Source organism: Salvia hispanica, chromosome 2 (genome assembly GCF_029641045.1).
Source record: "Salvia hispanica isolate PSC_SH4W2 chromosome 2, Shi_PSC_v1, whole genome shotgun sequence".
In the NCBI taxonomy this organism is placed as follows: domain Eukaryota; kingdom Viridiplantae; phylum Streptophyta; class Magnoliopsida; order Lamiales; family Lamiaceae; genus Salvia; species Salvia hispanica.
In genome coordinates, this window is record NC_142693.1 from 35452009 (window position 1) to 35472026 (window position 20018).

At 35.7% G+C, this 20018-nt stretch overlaps 2 protein-coding genes across 3 annotated transcripts; both read right to left on the bottom strand.

The window, feature by feature from the left end:
* Window positions 1–1676: 1676 nt before the first annotated feature.
* Window positions 1677–2778, bottom strand: LOC125193848 (uncharacterized). The gene is made up of 3 exons (XM_048091771.2): window positions 2100–2778; window positions 1974–2003; window positions 1677–1877 (listed from the first exon to the last, which is right to left on the bottom strand). The coding sequence occupies exons 1-3, from the start codon at window positions 2776–2778 to the stop codon at window positions 1843–1845; spliced, it is 744 nt and encodes a 247-aa protein (XP_047947728.2). The 3' UTR covers window positions 1677–1842.
* A 981-nt stretch (window positions 2779–3759) lies between these two features.
* On the bottom strand, window positions 3760–7700 carry LOC125202171 (rust resistance kinase Lr10-like). 2 transcript variants are annotated; one of them, XM_089063720.1, is made up of 6 exons: window positions 7276–7403; window positions 6964–7169; window positions 6854–6883; window positions 6631–6741; window positions 6510–6550; window positions 3813–5259 (listed from the first exon to the last, which is right to left on the bottom strand). In XM_089063720.1, exons 2-6 carry the CDS (start codon window positions 7148–7150, stop codon window positions 4084–4086), a joined length of 1545 nt encoding a protein of 514 aa, XP_088919846.1. In that variant the 5' UTR covers window positions 7151–7169; window positions 7276–7403; the 3' UTR covers window positions 3813–4083. The 2 variants fall into 2 exon arrangements, with proteins under 2 accessions (XP_047956484.2, XP_088919846.1); XM_048100527.2 differs by having other exon boundaries at window positions 3760–5259; window positions 6964–7700.
* Between the last annotated feature and the right edge of the window lie 12318 nt (window positions 7701–20018).

A 20018-nucleotide genomic window follows, 5' to 3' on the forward strand; every position in this document is an offset into this window, starting at 1 on the left:
ATCAGATTTCAATTATAGTAATTAAAATATTAATTTAACGTAAGATATCATAAATATTCCCTTTTAGATTGTAATTAACTAAACAAAATTAGAAACAATATCATCATTATCATCATGTAAAAAATTGTACTCCCTCCGTCCATGAATAAGAGTCCCGTTATTCCATTTTGGTCCGTCCACGAATAAGAGTCCCGATTCATAATTACCATAAATGGTAAAGAGACCCTACATTCCACTAAGTCATTCCACTCACATAATATTTAAAACTAATGTATACAAGTGGAACCCCTATTCCACTAACTTTCTTCCATCCACTTTTCTTAACATTTCTTAAAACTCGCGCCAAATGAGACTCTTAATCGTGGACGGAGGAAGTATATACTAACTATTGAGTTATATAACTAAAACATACAAAACTCAAAATAATTAATATAGTAACAAACTATACAAATTTGGAGCGCTCTGATTCACAATAGACGAATGAGGATAATATGAAACATAATTTGATTAAATTGTGGGAAGAAAAATGAATACACAATTAATCATACTAATAAAAATATAATTACCTACTAATTCTGACATGCAAATTGGACAGGAGTATGCCAACAATGATGCTACACAAAATTCTTACAACATCATTGGCCTTCATCAACGGCCTGCCCCTTTACCTCATTCTCTGATACAATTAGTTGTCGACAAACACACCAAAACAAAACAAAATACATAATGACATTAAAAATACAACAAATAATAAACTTGAAATCAGGCGAAAAAACTCCCCTCCTTAAGTATTGCACCGAGCCCTTCATGTATAAAATTCGCAGCAAAGTTGTTTGAATCTAACGCCCTAGGAATAAAAGTCCATAATTAATGATTTCATATATTTTCCATACAAACATAAAACGATACATAAAACAACATACCACACAACAACATTATGCACGATCATGAAAAACAAACTCTAAAACTGATGACATGAGTTTTGGCTCCATGAGCGGTAGCTTTATAAATATGACTGCAACAATTTTTGATAAAAGAATATATTGAGGAAACCAGATCATTTAGCAAGGTGTGGAATGCTTCTATAGTGTCAACCTTTCTTCCTAGTAAGAACAAAAATATCAAACTTGAGATTTATAAGAGGTATGTGGTCATATTTATAGGCAAAAAAAGTAGACATGAGACTTTATAAAAACCTTTCACATTTTCCATTTAGGTCAAAATTTAAATTATGATTATCCGTTGCATAGTAATTTGATCACAATAAGAATTCATTAATTGCATTAGTTGCATGAATTCATTTACAAACGGTTGGTCATACACATATATTGGTAGTGATTGAAAAACATTCAGGTTCATTATACATTTATTGACCATCATCAACAAATTTAGGTAATTTAATTGAAAGGGGGCGGTTACATAATTTTTTAGTCAAATTAATAACGTTAGGGTAAACATTATGCAATATTCTTATTTCATAACTAATAAATATTTTTAATTCATTTATATTTGTATATGAAGTGTTGGGAGATTTTATAATTGTGTACAAAACAGTTACTATAAATATCTAGATTTGCCCAAAAGTTTTAAAATATTTAATTTTATACCCAAAACTAATAAATATTCAAATTAAGGCCAAAACTCGCCTTCTATATAGGCTAGGAAAAAGGCTAACACTAACTAATAGAGTACTAACTAATTACATTTTGATTTTTCTATTTTAACACTCCCTTCTTGTAGGCTAGGAAAAAGGCTAACACTAACTATACATTTTGACAGTCATAATAAAGAGCTCAATAGTTCAACTCAATTCCTAATGAGAGTGTTTATAGAATCCAACCATCACTGGCTTAGCCATGCACATAACATACCTGCAACTGCAAAATATGTTTTTCAATCTTCACATTGTTTTGATATCAGAATTATAATTGATGAAAGAAAACCATAATCATAATATGAAATAAAGAGCTTACCAAGAATGAAAACAAGAAATGTAAGATACTCTGCATACATACATACACACAAGAGTAGTATGAGCACCATTTTCCATGATTACCAAAAAATTTAACATAGAAATAATATGACTAATGTTTAATTACCCGAAAATACTAAGATTTTGGATGTTCCACACCCGGGGCAGATGGTGAGTTCGAATCCATACAAGAGGGACTCGTGGATTTCTGAAAGCGAGACGTTGTTCAAGTCCTTAAAGTTATACCAGGACGTCATCGCGATGAGGTCTACTCTACATGTATATGGCACCTCTGAGGCCTTCATGCGGCCGACGCTGATATATCTGTTATAGGACGAATTAGAGCCACAATCATACGTGATATCGATAAAAATGGAAGGAATCGTCAAGGAATATGGGCAGCTTATGAAGTTGATAGGGAAGGATGATTTATAACTAAAGGGATAGCTAGGGAATGTGGAGTTAGAGTCATATGTGGAAAAGGCAGGAAACGAACAGATGTCGTTATTGCTTATGGAAGCGTCTACGAGCCTAATGTTGGAGTAGTCTACGTTGTCGTAGTTGTTGTAGGTGATGGCTTTGACGTAGTATTTGTGGGAGTTAAGGGAGATGGAGGTCACGTTGTTTTCGCATGCTAGTTCGAATCGTGGATCACCGCAGTCATTGGAGGTGCCGTTGAGGCGGAAAGGGGAGGTGATGTTGTGAAGGATGCCGCAGGAGGAAGGAGTGCAATTGGCATCACAAGGTTTGAACAAGTTATGGAGTGAGAGAATGAGGAAGATGAGGTTTTGATGAGTTGTGAACATGGCTGATTGAATTAATTAATTGATGATTAACAAAACTAGCTAGACACAAACTATATCTATGCAGTGTGGTGAAGTGAATTAGAGTGATCAATTTTGAATTTCAGTTTTGAATTATTCGAATAATGTGTAAAAGCAAGTCTTTGACTTGTTCTTTCCAACATTTTTGTGGTAAGTTGTTATATGTATAATGTACGTATTTCAATAAAAAAAATATAAATATAGATGATTGTAAGTTTGTAACTAAGTGTATTTAGGAATGTTATTAGTTGCAATTTGGCTGATTATGTGCTGAAATTCTCGTAATCAAAAAAATTTGGTCTAGAAGTATATTGTGAAATTAATGTAAAATATATTATCAGATTGGAATTCTGAATTAAGTAAATCGTTGGAATTTTGAAGGACTAGTAAGTAAACTTTTAATAAAAAATTTAGTGCAGTATTTTGCAAAATTTGAAAATTAAAGTATATTCAAAAGATATTTGGTTCAATTACTGAACATAATGTTTTTAAATATTTGAGTACTATAATATCATATAAATGCATATATAATCGGGAAGGGGTGTGATCCATTGCTAAGTCATCAATGCAATGTTGACATTTTTAATACACTAAATCGATGAGTGAGCAAGTTAGCAATATAAAAAAAGTTAGCATTTTAACGTACCTCGGATGAGGAATATGTGAGCATACAATAATTTTTAAGGATCTATTATGTGATTGGATAATTAATCTTTTTTTTCCATAGGCAACAGGCCACGCCACGGTGAACTCAAATCTGTGACCTTTGATTCGGACATCCATCACTCTATCGTTTAGCCAACACATGCACACGATTGGATAATTATTCTTAATTTTTCGTATAGTAGAGAATGAAGCTCACTCCTTAAAAGATAAAATTTTGCCAAAGAATGGAAGTGTGTTAATTTTGTGAAATGCACCAAAATGAAATAAATGAGACCATTATTTGGAGACAAAGGGAAGTAATTGTTTAAGAGAAGGGATTTATTGATTACATGATTACATCTGACTGTTACTAAACAAAAACATAACCATCAATATATAGGCTCTACTTCATATCGTGCTCCTTTATCATTCTCATTATACTCTTATTACATAACTCACTGCTAGGTCTCATGTCATTATCTAATATGCAGCAGAAATTACATGAAATGGATCTAGATTCAGAACAAGTATTGTGCGCTGACCATTTAAACACAACAGTAAAGCTTACATATTGCATAAATTAATTTCCATGATCATTCGAAGAAGAGATGGATGGCGGCAGAAAGATTGGGATGTAGAGGTTTATGCAAAAGTAATCTCAAAGTTGCTAGAATTGTTATGATGGAGCAAAGATGCAGAATCAGTTGCATCTGTAAGCCAACTCTCTTCCTTATTTCCTGTAATTTGGTTTGGTTGTGATGGTGGAATCTTTGGAATCTGCAGTTGTTCAACATCAGATTCTAACATACCCAATACTTGATTCATTGATGGACGGTTATCTGGACTCATCTGTATACACCATAATGCAACTATTGTCATCTTCCGAATAACCTCATTCTCATCAGTGTTATTGTTTTGCTCCACCTTTTCAATTTCAATCTCCTCACCTTGGTTGATGTGGTCATATATCCAATATGGGAAATATTTTGTAGAATCATCGTTATTTCCTCTCAACTCTCTGTTTAACCCCACCATTTCGATCAACAACATCCCAAAACTATACACGTCCGCCTTGGAAGATACTCTGCCAATACCTCTGTTGATGAGTTCTGGAGCAACATACCCTATAGTTCCTCTAGCAGCAATTAAGGTCACTGTCTCCTTCTCTACGGAGCATAACTTTGCTAGCCCGAAATCAGATATTTTGGGAATGAAGTTATGGTCGAGGAGTATGTTATGGGGCTTGATATCAAAATGAAGAATTTGGATGCCACACCCTCGATGTAAATATTCGAGCCCTCGCGCTATTCCAACTGCAATATCAAACTTTGTAGCCCAGTTTAAGGAACTCATTCTTTCTTGATTCAAGAGATACTTATCAAGAGAACCATTGGGCATGAAATCAAATATGAGGCCACGCTTGGAGTCTTCTACAACATATCCAACTAATTTGACCACATTGACATGATGTATCCTTCCAATAGTTGCTATTTCATTCATAAAGTCGCTCCCACTTCCTCCGGCGTTTCCCAACATTTTTATTGCTACATCATGCCCACTTCGAAACTTTCCTTTGTAAACACAACCATAACCTCCTTCACCTAATTTTTCTTGGAAACCTCTTGTCATTCTCTTTATGTCTGAATATGAATATCTGATTGGTAATAGTTTGTTGTCACTTTGAAGGTAGGATTCTATTATACTATATTCAGACAAATGCCTTCTTCGAAATTTGTAGATCAAAAACCACGACACGAACAGAAAAATGATAACTCTTGGTAACACGATGATGAGCTCTGTCATGAGATGAGTAACAAACTAAAAAAAAATCATCAAATATTCAAATGCATATTATGCTCCACAATATTTTCAGAAGTAAAAGGTGCAACACGGGTAAGGTACGACCCAAAATTGAATTTAAATTAGATATACTTCACCAATCCCAACTAGGAGATAGTAACACATTTTTCATAAGATGAGACATTTTTATTTTTGCAAAGTAACTTTTCTCTCCAATTAATATATACACATTTTTATCCTCAATTTAAATATTAATTCACTTTTTCCCTACATTTAATACTTACATTTACCTTTTCCCCCTTTACTGAAACACATTAACCAACAACTACGAAAATCACATGTCAACTAAAAAACATGTCATCTTACTCGTGACTGAGGGAGCATATAACTTTAAAATAATTATTCCGCATCTTGTATTTCTTTCCCCCTTCATTCATGATTTATTCCACATCTTTTAAAATTTGAATGATAAATCACGAAGTTTAAAAAGGTTTTAATTTATTCCATCTACCGTATTTATTTTATCTTTTTATTAGTAATATTACTTTAGCTTTTTAGCCTCAAAATGTGTTTAGTCGTTCACGTCATCACATTAATACACATTTGCGTCATTACCATCCATATATCACCAAAATTTTACACATGCACCAACTCAAAATTGGATTTTCCCAAAAAAATTCATAGTGGGATGATTGCGAATTTAAAACTTCATGATTTGTTATTAGAAAATTTTAATAACATTACTAAAACTTAGACCAAATTTACAATTTTACAAGCAATAAATCATTTAAAGAATTATGTGCAAAACACACGCTTCCTACTATATTAAGTCTTTCTTTTTCAGGGTGCAAGTTCATGTAATATGTGCTAGCTGCTAAAATAAAAGTTGAAAACAAGCCTCAAAATGCACACATTAATATTTCATTATCTGACTCATTCTTTATTTATTTAAATGAATTTTTTTACGAGAATGCACTAATTTTTTGCTAATAATAAATGTTGCGGGATACATTTATGTGTGACATAGGTCAGTAGTTCAACTCAATTCCTAATTCCTAATGAGAGTTTTTATGCATCCACTTCACATCTTCCATTACTCAAAGGATATTAATTAAAAAAATACTTGATTTACTATCATCATTACTTCCACTATTTAAAAGCAAAACAAATGAAAATTATGATTCCAAATTTCTTCACAAATTTGAATATAGTACTAGACTACTAGTATATAACTTAAAATGACAACTTCAATAAATTAAAGAGCGTACCGATGATGAGTACTGGTAGTTCATTTGGTGGATCTCCGGATCTGAGCACATATGCAAACAAAAATATGTATGCATGAGTAAAAATACATACAAAAAAACACTGAAATGCAAGGCTTCTTACCGTAATATATAATTACATTGAAAATACCAACTATATCATATGAGAGTAGTGACACAGTGGCGAATCCAAGGATGGCAAATACAGGAGGGCTTACAAATGCACATAACATACCTGCAATTTATGTGTTTCAATCTTCAAATTGTTCTGTCTCAATTAATATCGGAATTATAGTTGATCAAGAAAACAGTAATGAGGGAAACATAGTATAAAATGAAGAGCTTACCAAGAATGGCAAAAGGAATTATGAGATACCCTGCATATATACGTAAAAGAGTAGGATGATCAGGACCATTTTCCAGGATAATTACCAAAATATAGTCATGATATGCTTACACAAAATTCCTAAGATTTTGGGTGGTCCCCCTCCTCCACAACTGCTGTGGCAGAAGGTGAGTTCAAATCCATACAAGAGGGACTCGTGGATTTGTGAAAGCGAAACGTTGTTCAAATCCTTAAAATCCAAGGATGTCATCGCTTTGAGGTCTAGTCTACAGGTGTATGGCACCTCTGAGACCTTCATGCGGCCGACCCTGATATATCTGTGATGGGATGAGTTAGAGATGCAATGAGTAGTGATATCAGTAAAAAGGGATGAATTCCTCAAGGAAGTTGGGCAGCTTATAAAGTTAATAAGGAAGGGTTTACAATTATAGGGAGGAGGGCCAGAACAAATTGGGAATCCGTAAGGAAGATATGAGAAGTCATAGGAAACTGTAGAAAAGGCAGGAAACGAGCAGATGTCGTTATTGTTTATGGAAGCATCGACCAGCCTAATGGAGTTGTTTAGGTAGCCAGTGTCGTTGCTGTAGGTGATGGCTTTGACATAGTATTTTTGTGAATTAAGAGAGACTGAGGTCACATTATTTTCACATGCTAATTCAAATCTTGGATCACCGCACTTGTTGCCTTTGAGGTGGAAAGGGAGGCTGATATTGTGGATGATGCCGCAGGAGGCAGGAGAGCAATTCGCATCACAAGGGTTGAACAATATATGGAGTGAGAGATTGAGGAAGATGAGGCTTGGATGAGTTGTGAACATGGCTGATTGAATTAATCAATTGATGATTAACAAAACCAGACATAAAGATATATGTATATGTATTAGAATGGACATGACCAGACGCCAAGCAAGACTAGTGAGCAACTGATGTTGAGTGGTTGATTATGAGCATACCATAAACAGATGGAAAATCAAGTTGGTAATCGACATAAGTACCATCCTGGACCAACTAATTTAATCACGACACTTGACTGCTGAGAAAATAAGAAAAGTCTAAACTGAAGTAATTATTTCCTTGATCTTTCCTGTGTTGTCTTAGCCTCTTAGGCACTACATATTCCAATGACAAGGATAAAACATCCAACTAGTTTGACAAAAATGACATGGTAGATCCTACATATAGTTGCAACCAATCACTTGCCATATTTTTACTTAAGATCATCTGTGCAGCATAATAAAATCAATGTCATCTTTCGTACAAGACTCTTTCTACTCCCCGTCTCATCACTATTATGCAACAATATCCTGAAACTATACACATCCGTCGTGGAAGAGACTCTGCCAGTACTTCTGTTGATGAGTTCTAGAGCAACATACTCTATGGTTCCTTTAGCGTTCGTTAAACCCTATGTTCTTCCCTATGGAGCATAATGCTAACCCAAAATTGTATATTTAATTTATAGAAATTTTAAGGTTTAATGTAAAATAAAGGATCTAGATATAATAATTACGATTCTTGGAGCCAAGCCGTGATGCATTTGTGGTTTGTGCAGCCGGTGGCTTCATTGGTGACGGTCTAAAACCGTGCATAGGGGTTGGGGGCAGGGTATTTTACTTTTTTATTTAAATTTTGAACTAAAAATACTCATATGATTTGCAATCAATTTTATCTTTTCAATTATATTATCTGAAAAGGATCACAATAATCTCAATTTCTGAACTAAGTAAACACGTGGAATTTTTATGACTAATAAGTACTAGTACTAGTATTTCAGACTATATGGAAATTCATCAGTTGTTAATTATTCAAACTTTGACCTGAAGACTATGTAAGTACATTAACTTCGCATGCCTGATATAATGATTTTGCGCGTTACGACTGGTCCGAATTGACGGTGTTTATTTTAGCTGCAACTAAAATCGGAAAAAAAAAAATAGATAGAACTTATTGAAATGGTGATAGCTAAAACTGTATCTATTATCTCGACTTTTCCATATTTTCGTGTTATGATGGGAATCTCTTTATAAGCCCATATATATGGGCCAAGGTGGAGTAAGATTCATGGTCTTAACAAGGGGGTTAAGTCTACTAAGTTGAAAATTTTCTTTTTGCCAATCGTTTGCAAAAGTTTCTACTGGTGCATTAGTCCCTAAAAAGTAACAACTATTTCTTCATTAGTTTTTATCTCTGAAAAATATGGATTTTTAAATTTTATACTAATATTTAAATAACATATTACCTCTTAAAGCAATTTTATTTACAATTTATATCACTACATTATACTACAAATGATGTAAAGTTCACTCTCTACTAAAACTGTTTTACACTATCTTCTCTCTCTCTCTCTATTTATATATATCAATTATACATTAAAATTCATGTCAAATCAAATGTTCATACCTTTTAGGGACGGCAAAAGCAATGACGAAGCCACACTGGAGCCTAAGGGCCCATGGGCCCCTTAGCAATTTGGATTATAACTAGATATATTATATCTAAGTATGCACACGGTTCAAAAACCGCCGATTCCAAATGGCCCACCTAGGCAATTTGGATGATAACTAGATATATTAGATCTAAGCATGCACACGGTTCAAAAACCGTCGGTTCCGATTCGGAAACGGCGGTTCACAGTTCACAAAATCGTTGAACCTGAACCGGCCCGGCAAGGGTTTAGGTGGTTCCGGTTCCGGTTTAAAAATCATCCGGTTCTGGCGACGGTTCAGAACCGCCGATTTTTGGCCAAAACCGGCAGATAAGAGTTAGTTCGGTGGTTCGATTTTTTTTTTTTTTTTTTTTTGCATTTTAGTCTTTATTTATCTATGAAATGTGCGTAAATAAAATTCAAATAATAATAATGAAAATTGTAATTTTATTGATATACATTTAAACGAGACTACAAGTTACAACAATTATAATTTACAAAAGACTTGAAATCTTAAACAATAAATTTAAATATACTTATAAATTTCAACGAGACTACGACGAATCTAATTACAAATTACAAAAAAAATTTAAAGTTTTGAACAATAAATTTACAAGTATATATTCTTGGTCGGCAAAGGAGATGTTTCTAAATAACTAAATTGAGGACAACTTTAGCAATTCAACCTTAAATGTTGAGTTTAGTCTAACAATCAACAATCATGGTAGAATTGTCAAAAGTTTTCCAATTTAGTCTTACAGAGAAGTCTCCTCCACCGACTAGAGTATATACAAATACAATTATTTAATTGTATTTGCATATTTTTAAAGTTGAAACAAATAGAAGAAAAGAAAGAAATAAAGGAAAAAGGCCTTGAGCTCAACTTAAACTTAAAATTTAAATTGAGGTGCCTACGTATCTTCAATGCTCAATTGCATTGGGGAATCAAAGTCCACGTCTTAGCTTATTTACCTATTTGGCTTGGCCGGCGGTTGACGGTTGGCCTGCGCTTCATCCTTGGTGTATTCTTCATCTTCTTCCTCAACATGAGTGTTGGAAGAAGATCTCATGAAATCAGGGACATAATATATGATTTGATTGAGGAGTATATCTCGCCAAGAATAGTGTATCATTTATTGTAAATTAGGTTTACCTTGTATAGGAATACCTAGCCTATAAATATGTAACCTTGTTCTATACCGAAAGGTGAATAACAACGAATCCTTTTCTACCAATTCTACATGGCCTCAGAGCAGATACGATTCTGGCTCAGAAAACTTTCATCATAGCCAAATACCAATTCTCGACCTTTTTTTCTCGACCCAGAATAAACCGAACCCTACACCAGAAAAATGTCAGATACAGAGGAGGATACCAAACCGAATCTAGAACAGACCAAGAGTTTGAGGAATAGCAAAGGAATCACCATAGCATTCAAGTTGAATGGAAGGAATTACCCCCTATGGTCTCGGCTGATGAAGGTCAAGATAGGGGGCAGGGGAGCATACCATACATCCGAAACGAACCCCCAGAGGCAGGGAGCAAGGGGTTCGACGAGTGGGAGGAGAACGACCTTGTTGTGTTCTCGTGGATCGTCGACAACATTGAAAACGAAATCGTCGCCGATTTCGCGCATCATCTGACATCCAAGGCTTTATGGGACAACCTTGCAGTCACGTTCGAGAACAAGGCAGATCGTTACCTCATCTACGACCTGGAAGAAAAAGCAATCAACATCAAACAGGGCAGTCTCGATCTAGAGACATATTACCGGAGGATCCACGGATTGTGGATTAACATAGATCGTTGTCAGAAACAACCTATAAACTGTTGTGACAAGGGCATCGATCAATTTCGAACCCATTCGAACGATAAGCGTCTGATTAAGTTCCTAACCGGATTGAATCAGGAGTATGACTCGATTCGGCGGGACATCTTGAAGGAGGACCCACCCCCATCAGTAGAAGCGGCGTATGGGAGGGTGAAGACGGAGGCGGCTCGACGTAGCATCATGCCACCGGCGTCGTCCTCACCCACCGGAGAAGCCAACGGTGGAGGCACCGATTCATCATTTGGGGGAGAGATTGGCCACGGCCTCGCCGCACAAAGCCATCGCCCGTCACACCGCAACAGCCAACCACCACCACGCTCCGCAGCCACCGGCCGACCGGCGGGGAATCGCCCCGATACTTCGAAATTGTGGTGTTCTCACTGTGGGAAGCAAAAGCACACATGGGAAACCTGTTTCAAGCGTTTGGGATACCCAGAATGGTGGGAAGAACGACAGAAGGCAAGGGCTACCCAAGGTCAGGCGAGAATGGCAGTTGGGGTAACCGGCGATGGAGGATTGCGGCGAATTGAAGCCGGAAACCATGGGGAAACGACCGGACCAGGGGCGGGGAAGCATCAGGCGAGCCTACCGGTCGACGACAACATACGGGGCACCGGTAATTTCGCGGAATGGGCTGAGACGACGGGTGACGGCGGAAAAGGAGGTAACGGGTTTGGTAGACAACCAAACCCTAAATACTCTTTTATTGATTCTGACTTTAAACCCCCAGAGAATGGAAAATATAAAAAGGAACCCCATCCCATTATATTTGAACCCCCTGACTTTCTGGAAATTGCTAGAAATACCCCACATATCCGAAAATTGCATACCAGCCCCAATTTTGTGTCTATAAATCAATTTGCACCCTTACAAATAATTTCCGCTGCGTTTCATGTTTCTAGTGATACAAATTCTAAGGGTTGGATATTTGATTGTGGGGCAACTGATACCAGGACACCTTATAAGAGTGATTTTATTGACTTACATGATATTACTAAATCCTACATTAGGACTGCGAATGGGGAATTCATTACTGTTGTAGGGGCGGGTACTGTTGAAATATCACCTACTCTCCGGCTCACGAACTGTTTATATGTTCCTACTCTATCCCAGAGATTGATGTCTATTAGTCATGTGACTAAAGAGTTGAATTGTACACTCATGATGAATCCCGACTTTTGTATTTTACAGGATATTCAGACGAGGAGGATTCTTGGGCGTGGCACTGAGAAGCAGGGGCTCTACTACGTGGACGAGATGGCTCAAACTGGCAGTGCAATGATGGCTCATGGATCCACGAAACAGGAAACTTGGCTCTGGCACCGAAGACTAGGACACCCTTCCCCTGGTTACTTTAAATTGCTTTATCCGAATCTTTCAATTTCTTCTGATTTTTCATGTGAAACTTGTGTTTTGGCCAAGAGCCACAGACAGTCGTTTAAACCTACAAACACTCGTATGAAATCCATGTTTTCTTTAGTACATTCTGATGTTTGGGGTCCTGCACCAATTGTTGGTGGAAATGGTTTTCGATACTATGTGATATTTGTTGATGACTGCACTAGGATGACATGGATATATTTTTTGAAAAATAAATCTGATGTGTTTGATAGATTTGCCTCTTTTTTTAAATTGATCCAAACACAATTTCATACAACTATAAAAACCCTTAGGTCAGATAATGGGAGGGAATTTGTCAACAATGCCATGACCCAGTTTTGCAAAGAAAAAGGCGTGATCCACCAAACCTCCTGTGCCTATACACCAGAACAAAATGGGGTAGCCGAACGGAAAAATAGGACAATCCTAGAAATGACCCGAGCCATAATGATTGATTCCAAAGTCCCCAAATATTTTTGGCCAGAAGCCATCGCTACATCCGTCTACCTCATCAATCGCCTCCCCACAAAAATCCTCACCATGAAAACCCCTCTTGATATCTTATCCAAACAAGCCAAAATACCCGAACACTTGAACCTTCAACCTAAAGTCTTTGGTTGTACTGTCTATACCCACATCCCAAAACATGAGAGAACCAAACTATCACCTTGTGCAACTAAATGTGTCTTCGTGGGATACGGGGTGAACCAAAAAGGATACCGATGCTTTGACCCCCACACTCGAAAAATCATCACCACCATGAACTGCAACTTCTTGGAAACCGAATTTTTCTATACCACCACCCACCTTAGTAGTCAGGGGGAGAGAAGTCCAGATAATACAGACTATCTAAGTTGGGTTGTGCCATTGCCAAGCTCCTCGATTGAGGAACCGACAGAACCAGTGACAGTCACTGCTGCCGAGCCGGTCTCGCCGCGAGAGCCGCCTCAACCGCCCCCGAACAATCCTCCTCCAATGATATCCAAGGTAATTCCTGAACCAAGTACTGTTGAAAGTACAGTTATTACTAATCCCGTTGGTACAGAGACCCAAGAGGAAAATAACACTATAGATGGAGACACCGGGAGATACGCGCTTCCTTTCAGGAGTACAAGGGGAATTCCGGCAAAGAGATATTCCCCTGAAAAGATAGGAAAGAAAAGTCGATATGGAGTGGCGAATTTTGTGCAAGGGAACCTAACTAAGATGGCCCGGGCTTTTGAAGCTGCACTGTACGAAGAAGAAGAAATCCCCCAGTCAGCCGAAGAAGCAATGAGACATAAGAAATGGAGGGAAGCAATGTTCACAGAAATGAAAGCACTGATGAAAAACAGCACGTGGATTAAGAGTAAATTGCCGGAAGGAGCAAAGACGGTAGGGTGCAGATGGGTGTTCACAATTAAGAGGAGACCAGATGGGTCAGTTGAGAGATATAAGGCACGGCTTGTAGCGAAAGGATACACTCAGACATATGGTGTGGATTATTCTGAGACGTTCTCACCAGTTGCTAAGATTAACACGGTGAGGGTGTTGTTTTCGATTGCTGCTAATAAGGATTGGCCGCTCCACCAGTTTGATGTGACAAATGCATTTCTACACGGGGAATTATCAAAACCTGTGTACATGGAACCACCTCCCGGCTTCACAGAAGAGTTCCTAAGTGGGGAAGTCTGCCAGCTCAAGAAGACCCTATACGGATTGAAACAGTCTCCGCGAGCGTGGTTCGGAAGATTCACAGAGGTTATGAAGAAATATGGGTACAAACAGAGTAATTCAGATCATACTCTGTTCCTCAAGAAGAAGGAGGGAAAGATCACCTGCTTGATTATATATGTAGACGACATGATCATTACCGGAGACGATGAGGAGGAGATAGCTGAACTAAGAAAGAACTTGTTTCATGAGTTCGAGATGAAAGATCTAGGCCTTCTTAAGTACTTCTTGGGAATAGAGGTGCTAAGATCAAAAAGGGGAATCTTCATAAATCAGAGGAAATATGTGCTCGATTTATTGGCAGAGATAGGGATGATCGATTGCAAGCCAGCAGACACTCCTATGGTGCAAAACCATGGATTACAAATGAAAGAGGGAGCAAAACTAGCCGACAGGGGGAGATATCAGAGGCTAGTTGGGAAGCTTATCTATCTATCTCACACTAGACCGGATATTGCATATGCCGTGGGAGTAGTCAGTCAGTTTATGCATGCACCACAAGAAGAACATTGGGAAGCCGTTCTAAGAATTATCAGATATTTGAAGGGAACAACTGAGCATGGTCTTATGTTTGGCAAACATGGACATATGGAGGTACATGGTTTAACTGATGCGGATTGGGCAGGGAACCCCAATGACAGGAAGTCTACTGCCGGATATTTTACCTTTGTAGGAGGTAATCTCGTGACGTGGAGAAGCAAGAAGCAGAAGGTGGTAGCACTTTCAAGTGCGGAAGCGGAATTCAGGGGAATCAAGAGTGGACTAACGGAGATTCTATGGCTACGGCGACTTATGACCGAATTGGATCTTCAACCGGTCCTTCCGTGTAGATTGTTCTGTGACAATAAGGCAGCCATTAGTATCTCCGAGAACCCGGTTCAACACGATAGAACGAAACATGTAGAGGTGGATCGACATTTTATAAAGGAAAATCTTGAAGCAAAGGTGGTGGAAATGCCCTATGTTAAATCTGAAGATCAACTAGCAGATATCTTGACAAAGGCCGTGAACTCAAAGTCATTTCAGGAAGTACTGTGCAAACTAAGTATCGGAAACTCCGTCACTTAGCTTGAGGGGGAGTGTTGGAAGAAGATCTCATGAAATCAGGGACATAATATATGATTTGATTGAGGAGTATATCTCGCCAAGAATAGTGTATCATTTATTGTAAATTAGGTTTACCTTGTATAGGAATACCTAGCCTATAAATATGTAACCTTGTTCTATACCGAAAGGTGAATAACAACGAATCATTTTCTACCAATTCTACAATGAGTATCCCAATTTGGTTCTTGTTCTCTGACGTCAGCTTTGGCCCAATCATCAAGTAACATCACGGCTTTCATATTTCTCGCGAAGAGGTTACTTCTTGTTTCATCCAAGACACATGATCCAACACTGAAAGCAGACTCGACAGCGACAGTGAAAGTCGGAACCGAAAAAATTCTCCTTAGCCATTGACGCAAGTATGAGAAAATCTTTCTCGTGTGTTTCCACCAATCAAGGACGTCGATTTAGACGGAAATAGGACCTTTATCAATAAAAGAAAATAGTGAATCATAATATAAATCTAACTCACTTACCAATTACCATACCTGAGGTTGACATTCACCCAGTGTTGTAGCTGTATAGGTCGATTAATGAGATTTCTTCAAATTTTTTTATGTTTTAAATTGGTCTAGTTTTGATTAACTGCTCAAAATTATAAAATAAATCCATTTTTTATATGCAGGGACTAGAATACGTCATCGTCACCTTAAATTAATGTATAAGAATCTTAAAAAATATTTCCTCCGTCCCAACTAAATAACTTTAGGCACGAAGATTAAGAAATTATATTGAAAAGTAGAAGTGATGAATAAAATTGGAAAGATAAAAAGAGTGTAAAGTAGGTGATGGAATAAAAGTAATAGTGATTAGATGTTTTGTTTTTTTGTCAAAAGGGTAAATGACTCAACTAAGTTGGGACATCTAAAAAAGGAATGTGACTCAATTTCGTTGGGACGAAAGGAGTATTTATTAATAAAATGGATTTAATACTCTTTTAGTTTCATAAAAGTAGATACTTTGAGAGCGACATAAGTTTTATTGTGAAATTGGTAAAGTTTAAAAGATATAGAAAGAAAAAATGATTGAAGTATTGTTAATGAAAAATGCGATCCACCTTTATAAGAGATATAAGAATTGTCAAAATCAAAATTGGGTTATTTTTGCGCAGACGGACCAAAATGAAAAAAAGAAGATAATTTTTGGGACAGATTGAGTATTAAATAGGGTAAATTATCAGAAAAAAATAAATTTTATCAAATTTAGTCTCTACAATAACTTGATCAATTGGTAAAATCATAAAATTTTGATTATGGATATCAACATACTTCCTCCGTCCCATAAAAATAGGACATTTGCTTCTATGTGAATAAATAGCATTGTTTAGATTATGGACATCAACATACTCCCTTCGTCCCATAGAAATAGGTCATTTGGGGTTAGCACGGATTTTAATGTGTAATTGGTAAAGTAAGAGAGTGTAATTGGTAAAGTAAGAGAGAAGGAGAAAAAATATTTGAAATTGTGTAATGGATGGTGGGGCCCATAAATGAAAAAGTAAAAAAGAAGAAAAAAAAACGTTGTCATAAATAAATATGTGACTATTTGTATGGAACGGACGCAGGGCTGAAAGAGTATAAGTTAGTAGGTACTTATCTATTATCATGTAGTATAATTTAACCGAATAACTTAGTTATTATAATTGTGAAGTATTCAAATTCAAATTTTATGAATTTTTAATTTAATTTATTCACTGACCAATTTTATGGTTTTTCTAGTATATAGGTTGTCATACTAAATAATTAAATTTCAACTAAATTATCTAGCACATAGGTGTTCATACTAAATAATTCAATTATACCGTAGATTTACGCGCCATACTATAATAGAGGATGTGATACTGCGGAATACGTGTCACAATTTGAAATTATTCGTGCAAACTCTTTGCTTCAGTATATTATCTATTTCGCATAATATTATAGTACCCTACATGGTAAAATTTTAAGATGTGCAATCACGTCGCAAATGAAATTCCAGCTTGATCCTGGACGTGACAGAAAACCTTGAAAAAAAATAAATTTAATTCGTTTCAGTTTCAAATAATTAATTGTAACAAATTAATAAATTATACTTTCACTTCTTAACAATGACGACAATATATTGAATTTAATATACTTAGGTATATATTGCACATTATATGTGACTGACAACCCTTTATCGCTTATATCGTACATGAAGTTATAACAAATGTGCTGTTAATGCATAGTTAATAGTTTAATGACAAGCAATTATCTAATTTAAACACGTGCAAAATTTAGGAGAAAGCAAAAGGTTTATTTTATCAGTAGTAAGTAGTAGTAGTAATTAGGAGTAAAATATTATGATATGATGCCAATGAAACTTGTCTCAAATGTCAAATGATTAAACTGAAGCACCAAAAGATGTCCTTGGGAGAGATATTTGGTGCAATTAGTGCAAATACATAGATCATATTAATGTTTTTTATAATTATATAATTATTTTGTATAAATGCATAATGGGAAATACGTGAGCATATTATAATAATTTTTGAAGGATGTTATTCCTCCAAACATTCCATTATCCTTGGATAAAAATATATATAGCACTATTGTTTATCTAAAGTAGGGATTATGTGATTGGATAATTAATCTTAATTTCCACAGTTAGTGCACCCGACATGATTGATCATGTTCTTATTTTTCAAACTTCCAAGATTAAAAACTAGGGGACAAATAAGTCACGATTACGCAGGTCATATCTACTTATTCCTTCATTAATTTGTAAAATTTAATATTGAAACCAGTGTTTTAAAAATCGGATCGGACCGGCCGTTTCGACCGGTCGGACTGCGAACCGATACGTAGTCCGGTCCGGTTTGCACTATAAAACCAGTAGCGCATCAAACCGCCGGACGGTCCGGCCGAAAACCGGAAACCGGTTTTCTAGATTTTTAAAATTTTTGTAAAATTAGAGTTTGGTGGGAGTTGAACTCATGACCTATGAGTCAAGAGATCAACATCTCTACCACTCCACCACATGTACTTGAATGAAATATTATGAGCATTAATTATTGTTATACATTAAGCCTGTAATTTTTTGTCCACACAAATTAATAATTTGTGTTTAATTTTATACTTTTAATAATTTGTGTTTAATTTTATACTTTTAATATTACTATTAGTTGTGATATGCTTAATATTAACTATCCCTCACTAAATTTTACTTTTATTTGTATAATGTATATAAATAATAGATTTTACCTAAGATTTAATATTGTAGTATATATATTATTAACATAGTTTATTACTCCATATTTACTAAATAATACTCCAAACTTATTAATAAATCATGTTTAATTTATGTATTAACTAATAATACTAATATAGTATATATTTATCCAAATTAACTAAAAATTCATGTTTATTTTTATATATTGTCTATAATATTATTTCACCACATAAACATTTTTGAATTAATATAAATTTTATTTATTTATATATGAAAATATTGTACTTTTTTAGTTATTCTAATTAATAATTTATGTATTTAGTTATTATTTAAGTTTTATCATTCACTTATTTTAAATGCTCTTCATATTTAATTTATATACAAAGTTTAATAGTACATGTTTTTGTTATATATTAGTACTAATTACTATAATTTATTACTCATTAAATTTAATATACTTTGTAAGGATATATTTAATTATATATATTTGCAAGGTAAAACGGTTCGACCAGTCATTGAACCGGTTGGACCGATTGAACCGTGAACCAGTAGCCTCAACGGTTCACCGGCCGATCCAATTTTTAAAACATTGATTGAAACTAACTCGACGCAACTAATTAATTATTATATATATGCATACTTTATTTCGTTTCATTCCTTCCGAATTTGTCTTAGTACTAGAACTAATTGTTAAAGCACGTACAAACAAATACTCCCTCCGTCCCCTGAAATTCGTCACCATTGACTCAGCACAAGTTTTAAAAAATGTAATAGAAAGTGAGTTGAAAAAGTTAGTGACAAGTGTATCCTACTTTTATAGGAGTATTAGTTTTAAAATAAAATGTGAGGGGAAATGAGTTAGTGGAATGTAAGGTCAACTAACCAAAATGGTAAAAGTGAAAGGTGACAAATTTTTAGGGACGAACGAAAAATGAAATAAGTGACACATTTTCAGGGACGGGGGGAATTGTGCATGGTAGTATATTATACTCCCTCCGTCCCCGATTAAGAGTCACACTTTTCCATTTCGGTCCGTCCCAATTAAGAGTCACACTTCATTTTTACCATAAATGGTAAGTACGTCCCACATTCCACTAACTCACTTCACTCACATTTTATTATAAAACCAATATACAAAAGTGGGTCTCATATTCCACTAATTTTTTCAACTAACTTTTCTTTACATTTCTTAAAACCCGTGTCCGGTCAAAATGTGACTCTTAATCGGGGACGGAGGGAGTATAATCTACAAATAAATGCATGAAATCGGTTTATACTCCCTCCGTCCCACAAAGATAGTCCCACTTTGATCCGGCACGAGTTTTAAGAAATGTAATGGAAAGTGGGTTGAAAAAGTTGGTGATGTGAGTCCTATTTTTAAAATATTAGTTTTATAATAAAGTGTGAGTATGGATGAGTTAGTGGATTATGAGGTTCACTACCAAAAATGGTAAAAAGTGAAATTGGACAAACTTTATAGGACGGACGGAAATAGAAAAATGGGATAATCTTTGTGGGACGG